The sequence below is a fragment of the Nansenia antarctica genome, assembly GCF_963989245.1.
Source record: "Nansenia antarctica genome assembly, chromosome: 1".
In the NCBI taxonomy this organism is placed as follows: Eukaryota; Metazoa; Chordata; class Actinopteri; order Argentiniformes; family Microstomatidae; genus Nansenia; species Nansenia antarctica.
The window spans coordinates 15964969-15988315 of NC_137674.1; the positions used below are offsets into that span (position 1 = coordinate 15964969).

General features: G+C 44.1%; 1 protein-coding gene across 3 annotated transcripts in view; it reads right to left on the reverse strand.

Annotated features, from left to right (window-relative positions):
- Nucleotides 1–1193: 1193 nt before the first annotated feature.
- The window catches only part of kcnma1a (potassium large conductance calcium-activated channel, subfamily M, alpha member 1a), a gene marked incomplete at both ends in the record, with an annotated part of 185528 nt that continues 163374 nt past the window's right edge, over nt 1194–23347 (reverse strand). For 2 of the 3 annotated variants that reach the window (XM_080542819.1, XM_080542817.1), the window contains 9 exons: nt 1194–1345; nt 3065–3093; nt 5927–6151; nt 7197–7315; nt 7859–8053; nt 13559–13689; nt 17293–17406; nt 21413–21605; nt 22953–23177. In XM_080542819.1, the coding sequence (XP_080398945.1) occupies nt 1194–1345; nt 3065–3093; nt 5927–6151; nt 7197–7315; nt 7859–8053; nt 13559–13689; nt 17293–17406; nt 21413–21605; nt 22953–23177 (1383 nt within the window). Of the gene's footprint in view, nt 1346–3064; nt 3094–5926; nt 6152–7196; nt 7316–7858; nt 8054–13558; nt 13690–15650; nt 15735–17292; nt 17407–21412; nt 21606–22952; nt 23178–23347 lie in introns of all 3 variants that reach the window. The other variant, XM_080542818.1, reaches the window with a different exon arrangement.

The window sequence follows — 23347 nt, forward strand, 5'->3', positions numbered from 1 at the left end:
AGGACGGAGTGTGTTTACATCAGACGTTCCACCTATGTTCTCATGGAGGGCGACACACTGCCACGGCGTGGACGTGCACACGCGGCGTGTACGTATCGCGTGGGTTCCTGAGCACATGGTGGGACAGGACCGATGGTGTCTCTCCCTCGCATGTGTTCAGGGTACGTCGATCCAACCGCAACTGTGTTGTGATACCGTGGAAGGGCTCAGGCACATACCATGAGCTCAGACCTTGAAAGAGAGTCACCAACATCATGACCCCCGTTTGAGATATCACAAGCTGAAGGTACAGTATCCTCTGTCAGCTTATCCCAGCACTGTCCACATTACTTTCAGAGTTTTCAGACAACTGATTAACAATAATGATATCACTTGACAGGACTGGAATGCATTCATTCAGATGATAACCCGATGGTGTGATGTACCCTTAAGGAGTGAGACATATTAACAGATCTTTCCAGAATTCCTCTGTACAGTATAGCCTTGGACTTGGATGACAAGCAGCTTTTCCCCCTTCCTTCGTTCAGTGGATTGCGAATAAAAATGTCGACACTTTCAGCGATGTTTCGGGAGAACTTGACTGTTTCAAGCCGACGTGTAAAAAAAATAACTGGATCAGTTTTAGTGCAAATAGAACAGAAGCTTACAGGATATGATGACAGCGGTGGTGGTGAAACCTGACTTGGTTGAGATGACGCATTGGGGTGGACAGATCTTTGGGAGAGATAAGATAAGCTTACTGCCACGGCGACCCTCATCCTCCAAAAAACAATTTTCCCATTTTCATACGAAGAGGTGAACTATTGCAAAGAATTACAGGAAGTACTTTTTTTTTGTTTTTTTGTTTTTGTTTTTTTCCAACTCTTAAAATAATTTCAAAAAGTGCTAGGGGGAGGGATGGGGGGGATATACAATCCTTATTTGATTGTCAGTATGTACATCTCTATGGATACATTAATAAATAAAACATTGTCCCAAGAGCATGGAAGTAACATTAAAGGTATACACATAGGAGGTCCCTTCCAGTTCCTGTGTTCATGTTGAACCCTTGATCTGCAGAACGAGAGAGGAACAATGAGTAATCCATCTTCACCATCATCATCATCATCATCATCTTCATTAACCCCATCGTTATCATGTCTTGCCATCTCCTTCAAAAGAACATCCAGACTCCTCATCATGGGGCCTAGTATTCAGCATTCATCTTCGACTTCTCTGATTGGTGGAATCAGACTGCTAGTGGATTTGTATTGGTTGACTTGGTTGGCCATGTGAGTGCTCATGGGCTTGATCTGAATGTTCCTTGGGTAGGCGTTTTCGGGTTCATCTGTAAACCATTTCTTTTCTGTGGAGGAGAGAGAGAGAAAGAGAGAGAGAGAGAGAGAGAGAGAGAGAGAGAGAGAGAGAGAGAGAGAGAGGGGAGGGGGGTGTTAACGGGTAACATAGTATCATCATTGTCTCCGTTTAAATAGCAAACATACATTTATGAGAATAAAATAGCATTTATGATAATAAAATACTTAACATATCTCTCTCATATCGTTAGCCTCATAGCAAAATTGCCTAAGTCATGCTTCACTTGTGGTCAGCCGAGCCATCTTTGTATGTAGTGTCAAAAATGCCCTATGTCAAAGAGATGACTTGGGCAGATAGTGATTTTGGAATGTAACAAGCATTCTGAAAGGCTGATGGCATAGAGGCAATAATGCACAGTGAATCAGCAGTGTTAGGAGAGTAGAGTTAGGCAGATATCTCAATTTGGCCAAAATATGACTTAGGCAATTATGCTACGATGCTAACGATATCTTAGAGTGGTTTCTCTGTCTACAAAGCACCCATTGTACTGTGACTCATCGGGAACCTTTCATTGGTTGTTTAATGCTATATGTTTAATGCAGCATGTGTAAAATTATTGTTCAAAGTCTTTATTACAGTGTAATGGGGAATGGTGGAAAGGGTAGATCTACAGTATATATGCACATTTGTATCAGTAACAGATCATTGTTCTTGAAAATGAAGAGGATATGGATGACTAGAAGACTGCAACAGCATCCACATTCTCAGTCAGGTGGCGTTGTAATTTTAACGTTGTAATGTAATGTAGAGCGTTTTGCGCACGCGCGTGTGTGTGTGTGGGGAGGGGGATTGTGTGTCAGCAAGATTAAGGCTGCGGGATTGTGTGTTACAGCAATGGTGTTTGAAGTGCGTTTGAAGAACTGTGCCTGAGGTGAAACAAGATGTCTGCCATCTCTCTCTGTTCCCCTGAGTGTTGCTGTTGATACGGTCACAGTTAGTGATGTCGCCTGAAACCACCATATCAGACGCATGTAGGGTTAAGAGTTGGAAACTTACAAACTCATATCCACCTTCAATTTAGACTTCACATTTTGTCACGCCTCCCCTTTCCCTGGTGTGACGGATAAGAAGGGGAGGGCAGATTTTCTCAAAGTTTTGTGAGAAAGTGAAGGATTGACAGCATGAATTGGCAGCGTTGTAGAGCCAGCTTGACCTATATGTGCGGTTTGATCTTTACATCAAGAGTATACCGTTTAGTGTGTGTCTTTGATAAGACAACAACTGTCACTTTGTGGTTCCTGTTTATACAGCTGGTTAGCATAGTACTCAGATCATTGGACAAAGTATGTTGGATAGAAATAGAAAATAATATTATATAAACACACAGACCTTTCACACAATGCAACCTTTCTCAATAAAAATACGAATAAAGAACACAACTAAAATAATAGAGAGGAATAATAGGGAGTCTGTCAATAGGGGAAACTTCCAAAAAGAAACTTCAAATCATCAGGTCAAGTGAGGTAAAGAGGTACAAAGGATCAACCTCATGCGATGTGGAAATGGTTCTGAGCATGACAAGGAGAGGGCTGGAGTAGAAGCAGCCATTTTGTTTTCCGGTTGAAAGCAAAACTTGATTTATGATGATTTTTTTTTTCCAAAGAAAAAAAGCAACGTCCCTTCTCATAGCAATCTCCACAAGGACAAAGTTATGATTTGAACCCCCACGTAAAGATTGCTAAACATGCAGAATTGTTAACTTGCATACCTTGGCCCATTCTATTCATCCTTGTTGCACTTCAGAAAAAGAAGTAGGTAATCTAAGTTAAGTATTCTCCCAGGCAAACACAATCACTGACATGACCGTACAGCATCTGTCATCAACGGCCTGCATCAAACAAATAATACTATTTATTATATAACTCTTTTGGTAATTAAATTAGTATTAATTTCCAGGCAGGCACTACTACTCTTCTTCTGGTCAATATATTGATCAATTATGTTAATTTGTAACAAATCTGCATGCTTTTTTCAACAGTCACAATATTACTTTGGGCAAAACAGAGTCCCCCCTAAATGTTCTTTTTTATTCTAAAACTCATACATTTGACCTAAAATATTGTAATCCACTTACGTAATCACTTTATGTCTAATCATAAAGGATTCACTTAAATGAATCCAACTTACGGTAAGTGATTACTAATAGGGAGTTGGGATGGTAGCATGACATTTATTATCACCAGACATACTGTAACTGCTCTTTGTAGCACTAGTAGCGTTACTTACTAAAAAATAGTAATCTAAAATGACTTATTTTAGAGAGGATTTGGACATGGTCATGCGTATACGCAATCCACACAATGACAAACACATATGAACACTGTGAAGGTGATCGGATGAAATACTAAAGCTAGATCAACAATCTGACAGAAATGTGGTTATGTCAGGAAGATGTAGGTTCTGAGAGTACAGTTATTATTATATTCCAATCACATTACATTAAATAACTATGTCCATGCCATGTCATTATATAATAACCATAACCATGTATTCACAAATATAAAGCATATTTGCACATAAATCATGAGGCTAAACAAATATCAGTCAATATACAGACCAGTTAGAATAATACAGTACATCTGTGTCTCAACAAATACACCCTAAACGTGTTCTGTCTAAAACGTAAAGATCTGGGGCCTCATTTATAGAAAGTACTTTGGATCAAATTTGACCTTACCCGTGTCGTACATAGAAAACCACGTCAAAGTAGTGATTGCTACAATTTCAACGTGAGTCGATTTGACCGTGGGAAACGATCGTAGCTCTACGTCAGGTATTGACTTGACATATGCACATTACCTACTGGTTATGCAGAGTTATTACAGGCATGTGAGCCGCATTGCCTACTGTAATTCATGCGAAGTGAACGTGGCTCGTAATAAAATTAACGATGTTGTTATCAGCCGAGGAAATGAGTTTAATTCAAGATTTAAAGGGAACTGATGTTTATGATTGTATTTCAGTCTTCCTTTATATTCCTCCGGAGCTGTCAAGGCAACGCCATCTCCCCTTCAACATGCCTATAGTGCGCTCCACAACGCACCTTGCCCGGCCTTGTGCTAAATTATACTGGATTTTCCTCCGGTGACTGGGGGTTCGCAAAGGGAGTGTTGGGACATGTTTTCAATGTCACCTGATAAGAATAAGACCATTATATGATTACAGTATAAGCATTTGCCTGGTTAGTTGTCATCAGCACTCGAGTTGAGGGGAGATGAGGGATGGCATCCCCCCTGAAATAAAAACGGTCAAAATCATCCCCCTTCTAAAACTGCCATCCCCTCTTTCCATCCCTGTATGTAATTTTATCAATGAACGTGGTATTACTGCTATTTCAACATTTAGTTTTGCGCATATTGAGTAAAATACTGTGGGCGAGGGGTAACGCACACATGCAATGACATTTTTACCAAGTCACTGACACTGAAGTCACTGAGGCTGTGGGGATGCTAAAATTGTCCCCATAATGATCAAATCCACCATCGCCCCTGATTTTCTTTTACAACTTGAGTACTGGTTGTCATGATCAAACGTTTCAAATGCAACTTACCAAGAAGCCACCCTTCTCTGCCCTCTCCCACTCACTTGGCTTAATTCAGCCGCTATAATTGAGCTGCTATCACAGGGCGTAAATACAAAGCTCATTCACCTGCGTTCAATTTCAAGTATATTAGGCATTTATAGACTTTAGTACGTACGCAATTTTAAACAAGCGCAGCCCGTTTTATAAATAATGCTTACTGTTTAGAAAAATGTGCTTACATGCAAGTCAAAGATGACGTTCAAGTACTTTTTTTATAAATGAGCCCCCAGATATACTGTATGTAAGCCTACATGTCCACCTGGCTGTGTAATCCAGTTGGAGGAATAAGATCGTGTCTATGGTCCTACTGTTTCTTGTCCATGCATGTGTACTGACACTTCACATGTGAAAACGTCCATCTCTATTATAGTACCTACATCAGACTACCTACAGTAAATGGGACACGGTCATGTGACACGGTCATGTGATAATGGTTGCTATGGGAGCAGTGATGTCAGAGCAAGGGCCACATGCAAATAGATATGGAGCAAATGTTCAGACATGATGTGGACGTCGAGTACAAAAATCTTTACAAACAAAACAGACACGATTCAAAAGGACAGGTGGTGTTGACCAACAGTGTATACACACACTTCATACTTCAAAGTACCACCCCACCACACACACACACACACACACACACACACACACACACACACACACGCACACACACACACACACACACACACACACACAGACACACACACACACACACACGTATGCAGGCATGCACACGCTCACAGACACACAGACACACACACACACACACACACACACACACACAGACACACACACACACACACACACACACACACACACACATATGCAGGCATGCACGCGCACGCACGCACACACACACACACACACACACACACACACACACACACACACAACCTTACATTGACAACCTTACAAGACTTTGCACTACGCCCAACAACAGACCCAACAGACCCAATCACCCAGGTCCCGGCTGTTCTAAACACCTACTTCTGTTTGTCGCGGCCCTCCCTGGCCTTGCTGCTGCGGTTTTGCCGGTTGGTGGTGGGGATGGAGTGGACGGACGAGCTCTTTTTGCTGGAGGAATGGGAGGAGTGGGAGGAGTGGGAGAGGCTGGCCCGGGACTGGCCCGCGTTGTGGTCAAACTGCATCAGGCAGAAGATCAGGTCTGTGGGCACCAGCTCAAACTCATAGGGCGGGTTGGTGATCACATACCTGGCCAGGGGACATAGAGGAGAGGAGTTAGACGACTCCAGAATTCTGCGTGCAGTACTTAACAAGAGCGAGCATGTTACCAACAAGCATCTGTATGGGGGGGGGGGGGTCACCAAGGATAAGCAAAAAAAATAGCAGTCAGGAGAATGAGGCTGGCAGGTCAATGCCAGAGACACCAGGAGCTGCCAGCCAGCAAACTGGTTCTGTGGGAGCCAACACACGGGCATCGATCACGAGGGCGTCCCACACTAACATACGTGGACGTACTCAAGAAAGATGCAGGAGCGGAAAGCACTAGGCTAGCCAGATGTATGGAGGATCGGGATGACTGGAAGCGCCGATGGAGGGCTCGTCCGAGGACGACCTAGTAGTATTTAGTCTAGTGGATTAGAATTTAGAATTGGACATTTTAGCAGACGCTTTTAATCCAAAGCAACTCCACTAGACCACCACTACCACCACTACCCTGTATAGTACTCACTGTATCATAACTATCATCCTGTTGAAATAGTTTGTTTTGCTTTGATTAGTACATAACATCTCAGTGGGTATCGTGAGATGTGTTTTGGTATCGGATGTATTCTATGGTTTGAGATTAATATGAGATTGAGTTTGACAGTTTGATTTGATGAGTTGATGTATTTTAGTGACGAACTGTGCTGCCGTGCGGGAGCGGTGTGAGAAGGATTCGAGCTGAGATGTTGTCAGGAAGTGGGGCTGCGTGTTGTTCTGTGTGACGGTTTGTTTTATAGAAATAAACAGTGAACTACTGTGTATTCCAGTCGCTCAAGAACAGCTTCTGACACACAGCTGTCACTCTGCTGAACAAGCCTGCCATACGTATATGTCGGTACATATCATAACTGTACATATCATATCATAACTGTACATATAAACAGACTGACTTATATACGCCTTATTCCAAAGCGCTTTACAACAGCCTCTCATTCACCCATTCACACACACATTCACACACCAATGGCGGCAAGCTAGCATGCACGGCGCCGGCCCGCTCATTGGGAGCAATTTGGGTTCTCAGTCTCACCGTTTGGTGCACGGGCTCGGCGAACTGAGGTGGGCGTCTCTTAGTCTGTAGATTCCGAAGCACAGCATGTTGTACGTCTTCAATGCTTTACAGAACAAATCCCCATAGCAACCGCCGTCCTGGAGAATGTCACGCAACAAAAAGAAACAGACAATGTCACGGCCCGATTTCTTAGAAATGTGAATAACTTGTCTAAGTGATAACAACTAGAAGTGTTCGCGAGCTTGGAAAACGTCGCTAGCTTAGAAAACGTCGCTAGCTTAGATAAGTTCTGCCAAGCTGAAGAGGAGAGACTATTTTGGGGGATTTTTTTTTTGGGCCTAATAAATCTTGGCCAGAAAAGGATAGCATAGCAGCAATCAGTGTACACATTGATAATGGCATAATTCAAACTATTCAGAACAGGACCAAAAAAACAACATTCATTTTGTGACGCTGATTAAATGGATAAATGGAGCTCCGGCAACATTACTCCTTCCAGAAGCCTCCTCTTAAAACCCCTCCTCCACACAGACACCCCCCCCGCCCCCACACACACACACGTTCTTCACTTCGGATTACGCCCTGTTAGAAACCAGAGGAGGTGGGACGTGTGGGGGGGGTGCTGCTGGGGTAGTGCCGAAAACCTAAAACGTGTCGCCTCCGCTTAAACATCCACTTACCCCCAAGTCGGCGAAGGGTCCGTCGTAGAGGGCCAGCTGGGCGACGCGGCACCTGTCTCTGTTGGCCAGCGTCTGTGGCGTGCTGTACCCTCCTCGCAGGGCATTCTCCTCCGCCAGCAGAGCCTCCAGCTCCGGGGTGGCTCCCCCCGTCACCAATGTCCGGATCAAGGTCAGGATATTATCATTGAAGTATGTCTGGGGGGGGGGGGGTAGATAAGAGAGGAAGGGAGATGTGTAAGCAGATGCCAGGGGAGTCACTAGGAGAGAGAGGGAGAGAGAGAGAGAGAGAGACAGAGAGACAGAGAGAGAGAGAGACAGAGAGAGAGAGACAGAGAGAGAGAGAGAGAGAGAGAGAGAGAGAGACAGAGAGAGACAGAGACAGAGAGAGAGACACACAGAGAGAGAGAGACAGAGAGAGAGAGAGAGGTTGGCGGATGTGGAGAGATAGCAAGTGTCCCTGTTATCTGGAACTTTCCGGCCTGTCTCTTCACTTGGCCTGACTAGGAGGAGAGGAGACAGCGCACACCAATTACTGAGGGGCTTCTCGTGTACATTACCCTACATCCATTTTGACGTTCGTTCAACACCGAGTAGCAGTGGTGTTCGTCTATAACGAGTACCCTGTCCCCAAAAGGACCGACTGGGTACTCGTTATAGATGAACACTGCTACAAACCCGAATATCAACAACGTTTGTAATAACACAGAGCTCAAATTATAATCAGAAGTACACCTTTTATCAGGAAAATTCAAAGACAATAGGGTAGAGGCTTTGTTGTCTAGAATTCTGTTGTCTGGAATTCAGCGTCATAATTTAAAGCTCTACACACTGTGCAGTAAAGCCTCCCATCACCTTGGGAGGGAACACCCACCACCACAACCACCCTTCATAAATGGACAATGTCCCACACTATTGGTCGCCATCATCCGCAGACATTGACAGACACCAATAGCAAGTTCCAAAGGGAAACAGCTGACAGCTCTCTTATGCCTGCACAAATTATGTGAGGGAACACACTTGACTTAGCCAACCTCTACGCCACCTCTACGCCAATGCGGCAGTCACGCTGCCTGGTCACGTCTCTTCACTACACTCGCTCCCCGCTGGTGGAATGAGCTTCCCATGGCTGTCAGAACTGCAGAGTCACTCCCAATCTCCTGTGTGAGACTGAAGACCCATCTTTTGAGGTTACATCTTCTGCTCCTCCTGAGACATCTACTACCCCCCAGCACTGTGCCTCCTGAGACACCTGCTTCCCCCTATACTGTGTCTCCTAAGACCTTCTTTTCTTTCATTTTCTATCACGACGACTGCCAATGGCCCCTGGCCTGAGCTAGATTACTCTTCCTGCTACGACTGGTGAATTGATGATTCACTTGTTTAGTCAAATGTATCGATTGTAAGTCGCTTTGGAATAAGGCGTCTGCTAAATGCCAAACATTTAAATGTAAACTCAGCAGAAACACCTGTCAAGCCCATTACTTTTGAGTACCCTAAACTATACATAACAAGTGTTGTAATTCCCAAATGTTGAAACAATATGTACATAAATAAAAGAAACGCATCTTTACTTTAACCTCAAAGTAATTGTTAGATTTAATATCCAAACTTTTGGAGTGTAGACCCAAACACAGAAAAAATGTGTCACTGTCTCATTACTTACGCAGGACACTGTAAATGATGCTTATAATCAACATTTTATCTCAGCAGACTTTTTGCTTGAGAGAAACGGTAGTTTAGCCGACCCTTGTGCTTCCATCTCCCAGCCTGCAGTTGGCTAAACTACCAGCAAATTGTTGTTTTCATTTCAACTATGTTCTACTTGTGATGTGCTAGATGCCCTGCTTCAATTTGTCATAAAAACCTTCACTATTATCACTATCCCCAAGGTTCGGAAGGCAGCCCATGTGCTCCCTCTCCATAAAGGTGGCCACCCCTCGGGCCTAGATAACTATCGTCCAATATCCAACCCATCTTGCTTCTCCAAAGTATTCTCATGTCAACGTTCAGCTATGAACCTTTTTATCTCCTCATTCTATTAAACATGTCCACCAATCTGGCTTTAGACCTGAACACAGCACAGTATCAGCTGCTACACTTAGAGGTTGTATTAAATTGCCTAGATCAAAACATACATTGTGTTACCTTATTTATAGAACTATCCAAGTCATTCTACGAGGTCAACCATTACATACTCATTCAGAGGTTGTTTGAAATAGGCCTGGATGAGGCTTCACGTAGCTGGTTTTAAAACGATTTAACAGACAGAATGCTGTTTTTATAATACAGTTTATGTGTAAATAATTGTAACCTGCACTTGTAAGCCGATGACACTGTATTTTCCAAATAACTCAAATATGAGTCTGTTTATTTATGCCTATGCCTATGAACTTACAGGGAATATGGGGGAACCATCTATCATTTCCCCGTATTCTACATGCCTAAACTCTATCTACACAGTGCTGTGTGATCTATAATAATAATAATAATAATAATAATAATAATAATAATAATAATACATTAGACTTATATAGCGCTTTTCTAGACACTCAAAGACGCTTTACAAACTGAAAAGATCGAGTAGTAATAACAAAAAGAAACAAAAGATAGTTAAAAGAAAGTATAGGGGTCTAATTAATTTTTAGATTACTAATCTAAATCTAAGTGTCTTTGTAGGACAATCTACTCTGTATACCGCAATTACACCTAGATTTCGGGCGGAGAAGCAGCGAACAAGCGACGCCAGGGTCCTCTCTCAACCGTCATTTTTTTAAAAGCTCAAATTTGTATCAAGGTTTTACGAAAGTCCTTGGTTATCATTTTTAGATTACTGAATCTAAACCTAAGTGTCTTTGTAGGACAATCTACTCTGGATACTGCAATTACACCTAGATTTCGGGCAGAGTCCGAAATCGGCGAACAAGCAACACCAGCGTCCTCTCTCAACCGGACATTTTTTAAAAGTACATGACTAAACTCTGTACATGCCTAAACCTGTACTCAAAGTACATGCCTAAACTCTATCTACACGGTAGTGTGTGATCTGTTCCTTCTGAAGTGGTGATTTGACGTTGTTCATTGTCTAGGGTGTCATGCTCTCCCGTCTCTCCCTTACAGCCCTTCAGACTCTGCTTCTCTGTGTGCCATGACGGGCCCGTGTCACTGGGTGTCCGGGGCTGAGTGGCAGCTCCCCTCCCTGGGCCCTCTGACAGCCCCGCAGAGCCTCATGATGGATGAGCGGGGTCCATTAGCGGGTCTCACCCCTGACACCACAGCACACAGCCAGACTACCCAGCTGCCTGCTTGCCTTGCCTCGGTCCAGTACTTAGCTTGAACAACACTCACTGGGAGAGCTTCTCAGACCAAGACATCGCCACACCAGAGGGGGGGGAGTGGTGATGGACAAGAGAGAGGAAGAAGAAGACTAAAGGCTGTTTAATAACGTGTCGATCGACATATCATCTCTTGACAAGAGACGGCCGTTGTTATAGACAATCTATGACATAAGAAAGTTCAGAAGGTGAGCGAAACCCCTTGGTGACACTCCAAACTGTCGACTAGACGTAATTTCTCTCAATGAACAGTTGTCAGCAGTGTAGATGCACAAAGCATAAATCAACCTTAAAAAGATGGGTGGAGAAACATCCACTAGAGTGCTTTCTTCCACCTCAAAAACATTGCCAGACTCCGATCATCCCTCTCTGACTCCGTGGCCGAAAAACCCTCATCCACGACTTGGTCACCTCCCACCTGGACTATTGCAATGGAGTCCTGTTCGGGGTTCCCAGCAAAGCCCTGGACAGGCTCCAGTATGTGCAGAACTCAGCTGCCAGGGTTTTCACCCACGCCAAGCCCTGGCAGCACATCACCTGCACATCTTTCTGTCAAATCTGTAAAGCGTCCTTGGGGTTTGTGAAAGGCGCTATATAAAACCAAGATATTATTATTATCATTATTTTTATTATTATTATTATTATTATTATTATTATTATTATTATTATTATTAAAAACAGAGGAGAAAATCCCACTTTTCCTTATCTTATCTTTAGCTTCACTTCCAGGGGCTGACATTGTTGGGAGATGAAAGGGTTTGTTTGGACCTTCCCGGCCCACCTTGTGTGTCATACCTGCCATTTAGGTAGAACTTCAGCCCCTACCTCACCTATTTGATAAGCCCCCTTGGAAGTTTGTTTCGTGACACTTCAGATGAAGAGGAGCGGTGGCAACAACTTCCCTTTTGATGTCAGTGGAGCCGGCAGGGCTGTCTGATCAACGTGGCATTTCATTTACCACTTCTGCCTACTCGTAATGCCAGAGCTCTGCATCTAAGGCGACGATATCCTTTAAGTTCCCCCCCTTCACTTTACTCTGTGCGTGTTCAAGTGTGTCGGCGGCGTACGAGAGTTCGAGGGATCTGCAGTGTTTTAGAGGGCTTCTAGTCTGTGTGTCGTGGAAGCGGAATGCACAAAATGCACACTGCACTGTGCACTGTGTCCGACAACTTCTTAAGTTACAGTACACACACACACATCATCAATAATAATATATAAAAAAAATAAAAAAAATAAAATAATATATTCCGAAATAAATACTGTATCTCATATACTGTAGCTATTGTGAATAAATACACAAACAGCTAGTGAACGAGACAGCAGCCGAATGAGTTTCAATAAAAACATGGCCGCAGACATTCATTTTTACATGTTTTACAGTAAAAACTCCCTGTGTTGTCCTGTGGCTTTTGCCCACTGGCATCCTACAGTACAGTATGTGAACACTGAAGAAAGTCTCCCTACTCTGCCTGGCTTCAAAGTCACTCACCTCACACCCATCTCTCCTGCTTGTTGGAACTGCACCAACACTGAACAGTTACCTACCAGGATCGAATACCCTAAGGCTATGAGAAGACTAGCCCATGAGGTAGCCATATCTACAGACACAGTATGGATTTCAACTTACAAAGAGACTTGATTTGGTTATTTGAGCTTTTCCCCCCCCATGCATACAATCTCGTACTATCACCGTTTCGCAATGCATCATAGATGCCCAGCGGCATTTAGGAGCCGGATGGCTGTGGGGAAAAAGCTGTTGGTATGTCGGACCTTCACAGTATTTATGGACCGCACCCTCCTGCCTGAGGGGAGCGGGGCGAAGAGACCGTGTCCTGGGTGTGCGGGGTCAGCCATGATCTTCCTGGCCCTCCCCAAAGCCCTACTTTTAAACAGGGCCTCAATAGCCTGTCATAAAGAGCATGCTCATCATGTTCAACTGTACCATTATACTATGTCATCAATGGAATAAGGTGGAACCAAAAAGCATGTATTGTTGTATTTAATATACTTATTGCACTCCTAAAACAGTTGTGACATCTGACATGTTGTGCTCCACATGTGACAAGTTAACACGAGAACAGCCATGGGTGGGGTCATTTGACCAAGTGAGTAAAAAAAATGGTATACCTTTGCACTCGCTAACATTTCAGGACAAAATCACATCAGGATAACCTAGTATAAAGCTATTTTGCAGTTTTTCTGTATAGGAGGCAGGCTAATTTACAAGACGCGCCAACTAGTGGTCTTTGTGTGTAAGTAGCAGCTTCCCATTCTAAATACTATGTTAATTTGTCCCCCGAGGCGGCGCTAAGAGTAGGTGAAATAGGCACGGATGTTCTAGTGGTGTTTAAATCAGTAGGATACTCACTGCACTCATGAGGGAGTCCAGTACGCTGACAGCGAAGGCGGTGCCGCAGGCGAAGGGCTGTGTCAGGTACAGTTCTGTGTCCGGGTCGTCATCGTCATCTTGGTCCAGGAACTGAACGTTTGAGTCGTTCACTGAGAGAGGAGACACCCAACCAGTCAGAGAGGGGTGCAACGAGAGCAGAAACACACCAAACACACACACACACACACACCAACACACCTGAGAATGCTAGAAGAGGCCTAAGGGAATGAGGTACAGTGGTTCCCATTCTTGTTTTGTGTTCTGACCCGTCTAGAGATTCAGCAGTGTTCTTGCGAAGTCAACAAGAGCATTCTTTCTAGTCAGGACCCCAGTTGAAGGTAGTGACCGAAAACGAATCAGCTACAAACTCTGTCTCAGGTCTCAGGTATATAGGTATCAATAGGAATATAGCAACTTTAGATATAATGGAATAAATGATTGATGCACAGTATATTCTTTCATAAACAATCCATTTATATGTATTAGAGTACTGTATGTAGCTTAGTACATCACATCTTGGTTGAAAACATTCATTATACTTTATTCTATATGTTTCACTAACAATAATACTTGATGTAGGCTTTACTTAGCGTGCTTCAAGTTCCAAAATGTGGGAAGAAAATGAAATGCTACAACTTCATGACCCCGGTCATGAAAACAGACAGATTCTACATTGTCTATGAAAATATTGTGCATATTATGTGAAAGATTCATGCTCTTAAGGTAACATGCATTCTGGAAGTTTTTTTTTATATCTCAGATAAGGAAAATGTGTTGGTCACATCATCACCTATTGAGATATTCATCCAGGTATTTACCTTTTCCTGAAAGTCAAATTGTTTACCAACCAACAACATAATGATCTGTGAAAATAACATCTACAGCACAACTGCCAAAATTGAAGGAATATTATATTTTTGCAAATGTTAAGCGTGATGAAATGCTCAAATGATCACATGGGGAAGAAAGAAATGAACTCAAACAAACTTATTTCAAACAACAGCCTGACTTTTCCATCACATCGTTAGCATCATAGCATAATTGCCTAAGTCATATTTTGGCCAAATTGAGATATCTGCCTAACTCTACTCTCCTAACACTGCTGATTCACTGCATTATTGCCTATGCCATCAGAATGCTTGTTACATTCCAAAATCACTTTTCACTTTCCATCTCTTTGACATAGGGCATTTTTGACACTACATACAAACCAGTATGGCTCGGCTGACCACGTGAAGCACGACTTAGGCAATTATGCTACGAGGCTAAAGACATGGTATATTTGTCGTTCTAGTGCCAGTGGCCAGTGATGTAAGGGAAGGGTCTGGGAGCAACTTATTTGAAAAGTCTTCCTTTGACTCCTTCAAAAATCTATGCTTCCCAGATTAGCTCTGGCAACCAAAAAAACAAAACAAAAAAACAGAAACCCCCCAAAATAAAAATATAAAAATAAACACCTTAAAGGGAAGGTTTGATCTTAGAGCTTTTGTTTTTGAAAAGTGTGATTTCTACCCAGGCTTCCTGTCCGCTGTGAAACAGAAACGTCAGTCAAAGAGACAAGGGGCTGATGCAAACGGGCCTGGGCCAGAGAACTGAACTGGTGTGGGGTGGGGGGTGGGGGTACGGGATCGTGGTGGGGGGTGGGAGGTTGGGGGGCGGGGTGATATGAAAACAGCCACGAGGACAGACTGTGCATGATCAAAGGCCTTAGCGATGCTCTGAGGAACCAAACGCAAAAAAGAAAAAGAAGAAAAAAAAAACACCAACAGAGAAAAAGAAAGAAAATCATTAAAAAAAAAAGAAGAGAAGAAAAAAGAGGCCAAAACAAGACAGTCAATTCCAACCAGAACGGAGAATACAAACATGTGTTCAAAGTGAAGCCATGGGAGAGGCGATGGCCTCGACTGCAGCCAGAAAAATCAAGGCAAGCTGATGAGAGAGAGAGAGAGAGAGAGAGAGAGAGAGAGAGAGAGAGAGAGAGAGAGAGAGAGAGAGAGAGAGAGAGAGAGAGCGGCGGAACGAGGGAACGAACGAACGACAGCAGCAGGAGGGACAAAAGGCTCAGGCTTACCCAGCTCTGTTATGATCTGTATGTTGGTTCCACTGTTTTTTTCCTGACTGAATTGAACCAATGGCAGTAGTTTGCCAGGTTTAGCTAATGATGATGAGACAGTGTGAAGAGGAGGAGGAGGAGAGATAGTGTCGTTATTGAAACAGCTTCACAGAGAGGAAGAAAGGCATTTTTTCTGTTTAAGACCACTCATCCCGTCGACCCACGGGGAATTATGACCTGAAGCTAAACGGGGATCCACGGTTGTCCACAGCGATACGAGTAGGGTTCGACAGATCACAGTGTTTCGAAAGATATACAGAGGCCAACAAATGTCACCGAAGCGAAACCGCACAGCACCACGAAAGCGGGAATCGCTTATTTGTACAGCCACGCTCGAAAGACACGCAAAGGGATATACACAACGCTCCTATCCATAAACACCGAACTTTTACACAACTCCCATTAAAAATCGATCATGCATATTCAAGACGAGGCGAAAAGCTTTTGATGTTCCTGATTTTGACTTTAATCTCGTCCCTGGCACTGTAAAGTGAGAACACTGACACTACGATTAGAGTGTTCTGGTTTCCACGGAGACCCTGATCTCCTTTCTCCTATCTCTGCCTTCCATCCTCCTCCCCGTGTCACGGAGGAACAGGACACGGTCAGGACTGCGTTAGACTCTACAGTGACATAAAAAGCCTCGGAACGGCTATGGCTAGATAGAACCTGCGGAGGTGCATTTACCATAAACACCCCCCCCTCCCCAAATACGATTTAAAATCGGACAAACCTTGAGAGAATGCATCCAAAACACAAGTAGCTAATATACAGTTCTGTTGATACCGTACAGTGTCATAATGGAGACAATGCTATGAAGGGAGATCGGAGAAGGGAAAACGGAGGAATTGTATGTCTGTCCCTCATAATGAGTGCAAGCCCCTAGTCTCGGTGGCTCCCTTAGCTGCGCCTCCAACTCCAGTGTTTCCCCTAATGGGGTCAGAGGGAGAGAGAGTGGCTGGTCTCTGGTGCTTTAGTCTTGGGCCCCTCTTGAGAGATCTGAAACTTTCATGAGTCCCCTAGACCGCAGGGAATAGAGCCACCACTTTTGTTATTAGTAAATGGACCTATTTCGCAACTGTGGCACTTTTATTCTCCCCCCTCTCACTTATCTTCTCTCTCTCTCTCTCTCTCTCTCTCTCTCTCTCTCTCTCTCTCTCTCTCTCTCTCTCTCTCTCTCTCTCTCTCTCTCTCTCCCTCTCTCCATTAAGGGTAACAAAGTACAAGAAGTGAGTCAGACATCTCAGGTGGAGGTCAAAGAAACAGAACGACATTTTGAAAACGATAACACTGTTCCAGTCGATACAGTACGAGATACAAATGTTAGCCCAAGGTAAACTACGTTTATTCAGGATTATCCTTAGACTAGAACGAGTCCGAGCCACAGATATGAAGAGTCTCGCAAACTATCCTCCAAATCGGCACCAAATGTTTCTTTGCGGAAAAAGAAAAGTGACATTCCGACTCGAATGCGATCGTCGCTAACAATTGGTGTCGATATGATGGCCGACAGAATAAACTATCTACAAGTGAGTTTGCTGTGCTCTGTACATCTGTGGCTGTGTGAAGAGAGGCGGGTTGGGCTGGGATACCGGCTCACCTAGTTCAGTGATGATGGGGATGTTTGCTCCTGTGGTGACGGAAGCCTGCCGCACTAAGCCATGTACTGGACTGCTGTCTGGAGATGACCTGTCCATTCCAGGAGGCGTGAAACCTACATCGGGCGACAACAAGGACACACCCATGCGCACACGCACACACACAGACACGCACGCATACACACACACAGACAAACCATCAATCAACTACCTATGTGGTAAATATACAGTACATTACATAAACAGGTTGATGAAAACAAGCGACGTGATTGTGATGGAAACTACAGAAATACATTTGAGTTTTTTTCTCATTTTCTAATTTGTTGTGTAACCGTTGTATGAAAGGCCGCGAGGCTGTGTGATTTATCATGGATATTGTCACATGGTACAGGTTTGCAGGCACACTGTGCATGGTGCCTAACAACCCCCCCCTACCCGTGACAATATTGGCTATAAATCACAGCCTCACTGCCTCTCACGCATTATTGCTTAAGTGAGCAAAAGCGACTGCACAGGAGGTTTACAAAAAAGGGGAGAAATCACACCAGGATCTGTCATAAGAGAAAACTGAACATAAATGCATTTTTATTCTCTTGTAGATGTTGGGGGGGAAAAACTCCTTTATGAAGAATTCAAATTCAATTGAGAAGCTTTTTTGTAGGTAAAGAAGGCGTCAACAAAAGAAAAGCTGATGTTTTTTTTACCTGCTCATTGACCAGCTTAAACAAACCAGGCGCCTGACGAAATATTGCAATATGGATATTGTGCTTTTAAGGGTCAGCTGAGACATACTTTGTAGTATTCGCAGCCTTCCATCAACGGGGCGGGTATACATTTTATATGTTGTTCATTTTGTTACCATAAAATTGGATCCTGAAAACCTTTTATCGGAAATAGCACGATTCCCAACCATGAAATACAAGCGCTAGTGACGGGTATGAATTCACATGACTTCACATTTTTGCATTTCCTCAAAGTGACAAGTAAACACCTTAAATCAGTAATGCTATATGCATAATGCATCAACTCTGTTTTGACATCCATCATTTAGTGCTGACTAAAGCAAAACGCCAGCTTATAGTTTTACCAGCGACACAACATAATGCAGGGGGAATATATTCAGGTCACAAAGTTTTAAAAGGATTGCAAATTCCAAACATTGGGGGTGGGTGGGTTGGGGGTTGTCGTTTTATGCCAAGAAATTCAGCGGGCCGCACAGAGTACAAAAGAGATCTCCTCACCCTGCGCTACGGAGGAGACACCAACAGTTCAGTATTCATCATGAACGAGGAGCAGAACACTGAATAATCCAAACTCTTGTTATGCCAATTATTAAAAACTTGGGATGGTCGAGGTTTGAGAGTTTGTGGCAACCAGAGACTCTGTGCATGCATCATTTTGTTGTTGTCCGCAAAAGTATGATGTTTATTTCTCTGGAGAGCACAGCTAGCTTGGGGTCCCCCCCCCCCCCCCCAAAAAAATAACATTTTAAAGTATCAGAGTAAACAAGAAGTCAAGCATGCAGTATATATAGTTGTGGAAGTAAATCCCAGATATCAGTAAAGTCAGGGTTTATGAAAATGATTGTTGCCACAGAGAGCCAACATGTCAAAATCTGTGAGCAACCAAAAGTTAGATAGCAAAACCGGAGAGCTCTACAGAAAGCATTGACTCCCAATAAAATCATCTCTGAACAAGTACGGTGGGGTTTAACATTGTAATGTTTTGACGGCGTTGGGAATACTGCCGAAATCCACCCAGAAAGAAAAGAAAAAGTAGCCTGCTGAGCTACCACACCAAACACATGTACCAACAACCAACGCCAACACATTCTGAAACAAACACAAACCCCACAGGTTATACATTATGAAATGTACAAAGTATAGCACATAAAAAGCTCCCATCAGAACAGCGATGTTAATACTAGAGTTTTGTGTAGTTGCTAGTCCAGGGTGTTCCTCTGTCCTCTGTGAACTGACATGTCGATGGTAACTTGTGACGTTAGATGCGGACCCCCCACCCCTGTAAAGCCCAGCGGGGGCACAGCTTAGCTCAGCGGTCGACTACGCCGTGTTGCAGCCCCCGTGTGATCGTCTCCCTCAGCGCAGACGCTTGTTTACTTATTCATTCGCACCTCCTTGCTCTAAATTCTCCTCCCCGCATCTGCATGGGAGGGGAATCTCAGGGAGGGAAGCAAGTCCTCGAAGCAATACAGTATGATACAATACCTCTGTGTGTGTGTGTGTGTGCGTGTCTGAGAGTGTGCCTGTGGGGTGTACGCGAGTTGTAAACTGAAATATTTATCACTGAGAACTGGTACGAGAGTGGATGATGTAAGACGTAATCATTGATAACAATAGGCTCCATCCATCGACCGGCGAGGGGATATACTATAGGTACAAGGCCTCTGTATTGAAGGGGCTGTCTGTGAATACTGCTCCCCCGAGAAGTACTCTCTCAGATTTACCCGGCTTATTGTACCTCTGTGTGCGCTCCTATCGACCACACGTCACTCACTTAAAGAAGGAGAAATAACACCATTGGCGTTCTCCTAAACCATGTTGAAGTGCTCTGCACTTGAGAATGACGTCGTAGGACTGTTGGTCTATGAATTATTTCTCACAGTTAGACAATACTCCACTAAAGCCAATTAGGTATTAGACAATACTCAACTAAAGATAGTTCGGTATTAGACAATAAAAGAGGAACACGACGGAAATAGATCCTCCGATTTTATTGTGTGCTCATTCCTCGACAGCCCATGTAAGTGTATGATATATGGCATTGATAATACCTTTTTATGTACATTTCATGATGGTCGAATAAAAACAAACTAACTAATATTCAACTAAAGAAATTTAGAGAAATTTAAAAAGGGGCCTCCTCATACGTGACACGTTCTAGTCTTTTGGTCCGCAACCAATCAAAATGTTCAGACTTTTATTTTGAAACACGGAAATACATTTCAACGTTGTTGAGAATCCCAACACAAACTCGCTAGTCAAGCCAAAATACTGCAACGCAACGGATTGGGTGAGTAATCCCCACTGCTACCTAGTTAACTAGAACACTACTTTACATTGTTAGCAGGTTCACAAAACAAGCTGCGTTAGTTGACTAGCGACGTGTCGTTGAAACGTATTCACATTTTTCGAAAGAAAAGTCTGATCATTACATCGGATCCCGATATGAGGACCAAAGCATTAGAACGTGTCACATATGTAAATACTAAAAGAGATGGATGGAAACATTGGATGGATAGGCTGTGTTTGGTTCTGAGATGGCTGGATGGATGCAGGGACAGATGGAAGGGATATATGGATAGATGAATATAGTAATGGAGGAAATATGGGTCTTAAGTGTTTAATGGTGAGCAGCTGAGGAGGCCTGTGTGGTGATTTGTACTAGCTGGTTAATGATGATGAAGCATGATGGGAGATGGAGTCCCATGTGTTTGTCTGAACTCATCAACAATCTGTTCCACTCAATCTGCCACACAACAGATCCAGAGAACATCACATCAGCGTCAGACACAGTCATCCTGATTCCCCATCATTACAAGATATCATCAATTGGAGGGAGGTTTACTGTAAATGTGGTCGATTACCAAGGACCAGAAGACAATTATCACTCGATGATGTGGGTTTTGAACACACTTCTCCTCTCCTTCCCCTGGCAACTCTCATCGTTCCTCATCCTTTCAACATACTTTCCTATCCTTCTCCGCGCCTCTCCTCTCCCCTCCCCTCCTCTCTTCCTCTTCTCCCTTCCTCTCTTCTCTCCACTCCTTGCCTCCCCTCTCCACCCACTCTCATCTCCTCTCCTGCTCTCCTCCCCTCCCCTCCTCTCCTCTCCTCTCAACTCACTCCTCACTCCTCTCCGCCCCCTCTCCTCTCTTCCTCTCCTACCATCTCCTCTCCACTCCCCCCCACCTTTCATCTCATTCCTCCTCTCTTCTCCCCTATCCTATTCCCTCCTCTCTCCTCTCCTCTCCTTCCTTAGCGCACCCCACCCACCCCACCCCACCCCTCCCCTCCCCATCTCTAGTCAGTGCTACTCTTCCTGCCAGAGCCTGTCCCCTACAGGCACCAGTGCAGTGCAGTCTAATAGGACCGTCCTTACCTTGGGAATTAGCCTGCAAGACCCCGATGCTGTCGTCAAACTGCATAGATTTGATGTTGAGCGACGCCAAGATGCATTCCTTATCCTGCAGTGAAGCATCGTCGATATTGTTCTGATTGGCTGACAGTATAACGCACATGTCGCAGAGGTTGATGTTGACAGCCCTTAAATCTGCCCGACTTAATGGTGTACCCTGCAGCATGGAGAAGAAAAAAAAACAGAGAGAGAGAGAGAGAGAGAGAGGGAGAGATGGGGGGACATATATATATATATAGAGAGAGAGAGAGAGAGAGAGAGAGAGAGAGAGAGATATGGGGGGGAGGGAGATAGAGATAGAGAGAGAGATGGGGGGAGGGAGATAGAGATAGAGAAAGAGAGAGAGAGGGAGAGAGGGATAGTAGACAGGGAGGGAGGGAGAGAAAGACGAATTAATGACAGGGGCAAGTGTAGCATTGGGAAATTAGTTAACAACTGGTCTTGTTTTAGAGGCGGTGACATTCAGCTGATCTAACTGGGCGCCGGGGACTCAGAGACGTGGACTAATCTAAAGGCTAGCTGGCGCTAGCAGCCGTGTTCCTGGTTCTCTCCTACCAACCCAGTCCAGCCCTAACAAGCTCTAACGCAGCCTGCCACACCAGCGTCGCACATCTGTAACAAGCAAAGCAGCTGCATCGCATTTTAGTTCAATAACACTTAATTAGCCACGAAGGGTCATTTGACCCGTGTGAGTGAAAAAAAAAGGTTATATCTTTGCACTCGATCAAATTTCAGGCCCCTCCTTTCATGACTTTTCCTAGATATGTGCGTTCTACCACCCTTATCCTTACATTTTACAGTATCCTTAAATTTTCTAAATCACATCAGGATAAGCTAGTATGACGCTATTTTGCAGTTTTTCTGTGTAGGAAGCAGGCTAATTTACAAAGGCCAACTAGTGGTCGTTGTGTGTAAATAGCAGCGTAGCATTGTAAAGAGGGGGTTACAAGGCAGCTGTTTAGTAGGTAAAAACACGGCTGTTGTGTTAATCGACACAATGTGTCACTGATGCAAATCGATTTAAGAAAGGGCAATGGACCTATCGCTAAGCCACACCCCAAAATAGAAATTGTCCAATCATATCATAGCAAAAGTCACTACACGCAGTAAACTCTGACAAACAACTCGCTAATATCTGATGGTGAAAAGCTTCTAGACTAAATATTCTTGTCATCTTTAAAAAACATGTCTATTACTTGCTGTGGTAAATCAGAAATCCGAAATTTGCCAACTCCCGCTATTGTAAGTCATTGAATGTCATTCAGTCACAGTCGGTCAGTCAGTCACTGTCTGTGAAGAGTTGTTTGTTTGTCCGAGTTTTCAAAGGGGGCGTGGCTTAGCGATAGGTCCATTGATGTGAAATTGGATTGAGGGATCCATTATGAACACAACACAGTAGGAAATGCAACCCGAGTTGTGAGAGTACATCCCAATTATGGTTCCGCTATACCCAGCCCTTTCCACAGTGTCCGCCCCCTTCAGTGGGTGAAGCGGTGTTACTCACAGGTAAGATGGAGACCTTGGGGAAGTTGTGTAAGGTTTCCCACTCTCTCCTCAGGTACTCCAGCGAGCCCACGAACACGATAGGCTTCAACTCGTGGTAATGGAAGTTACTGGCTCTCAAAGGCATCACCAAGTTTCGCAGCCCCACTAAAGCGGACGTGACATCTCCAAATATACAGACCACTACATGACCGCTCAGTACCGTCATGGACGCCTCGCTCCGGGTCTGCACAGGGGGGGAGAGAGAGAGAGAGGGGGGGGGGGGAGGAGGGGAGAGAGTGAGAGAGAGACCGAGAGTAAGAGAGAAACAAGGGACAGAGGAGAGAGGGAGAAAGAGAGAAAGAGAGATGGGGACTAACACACAGTAAGATATGGGTGGTGCTAATGAAATATTCT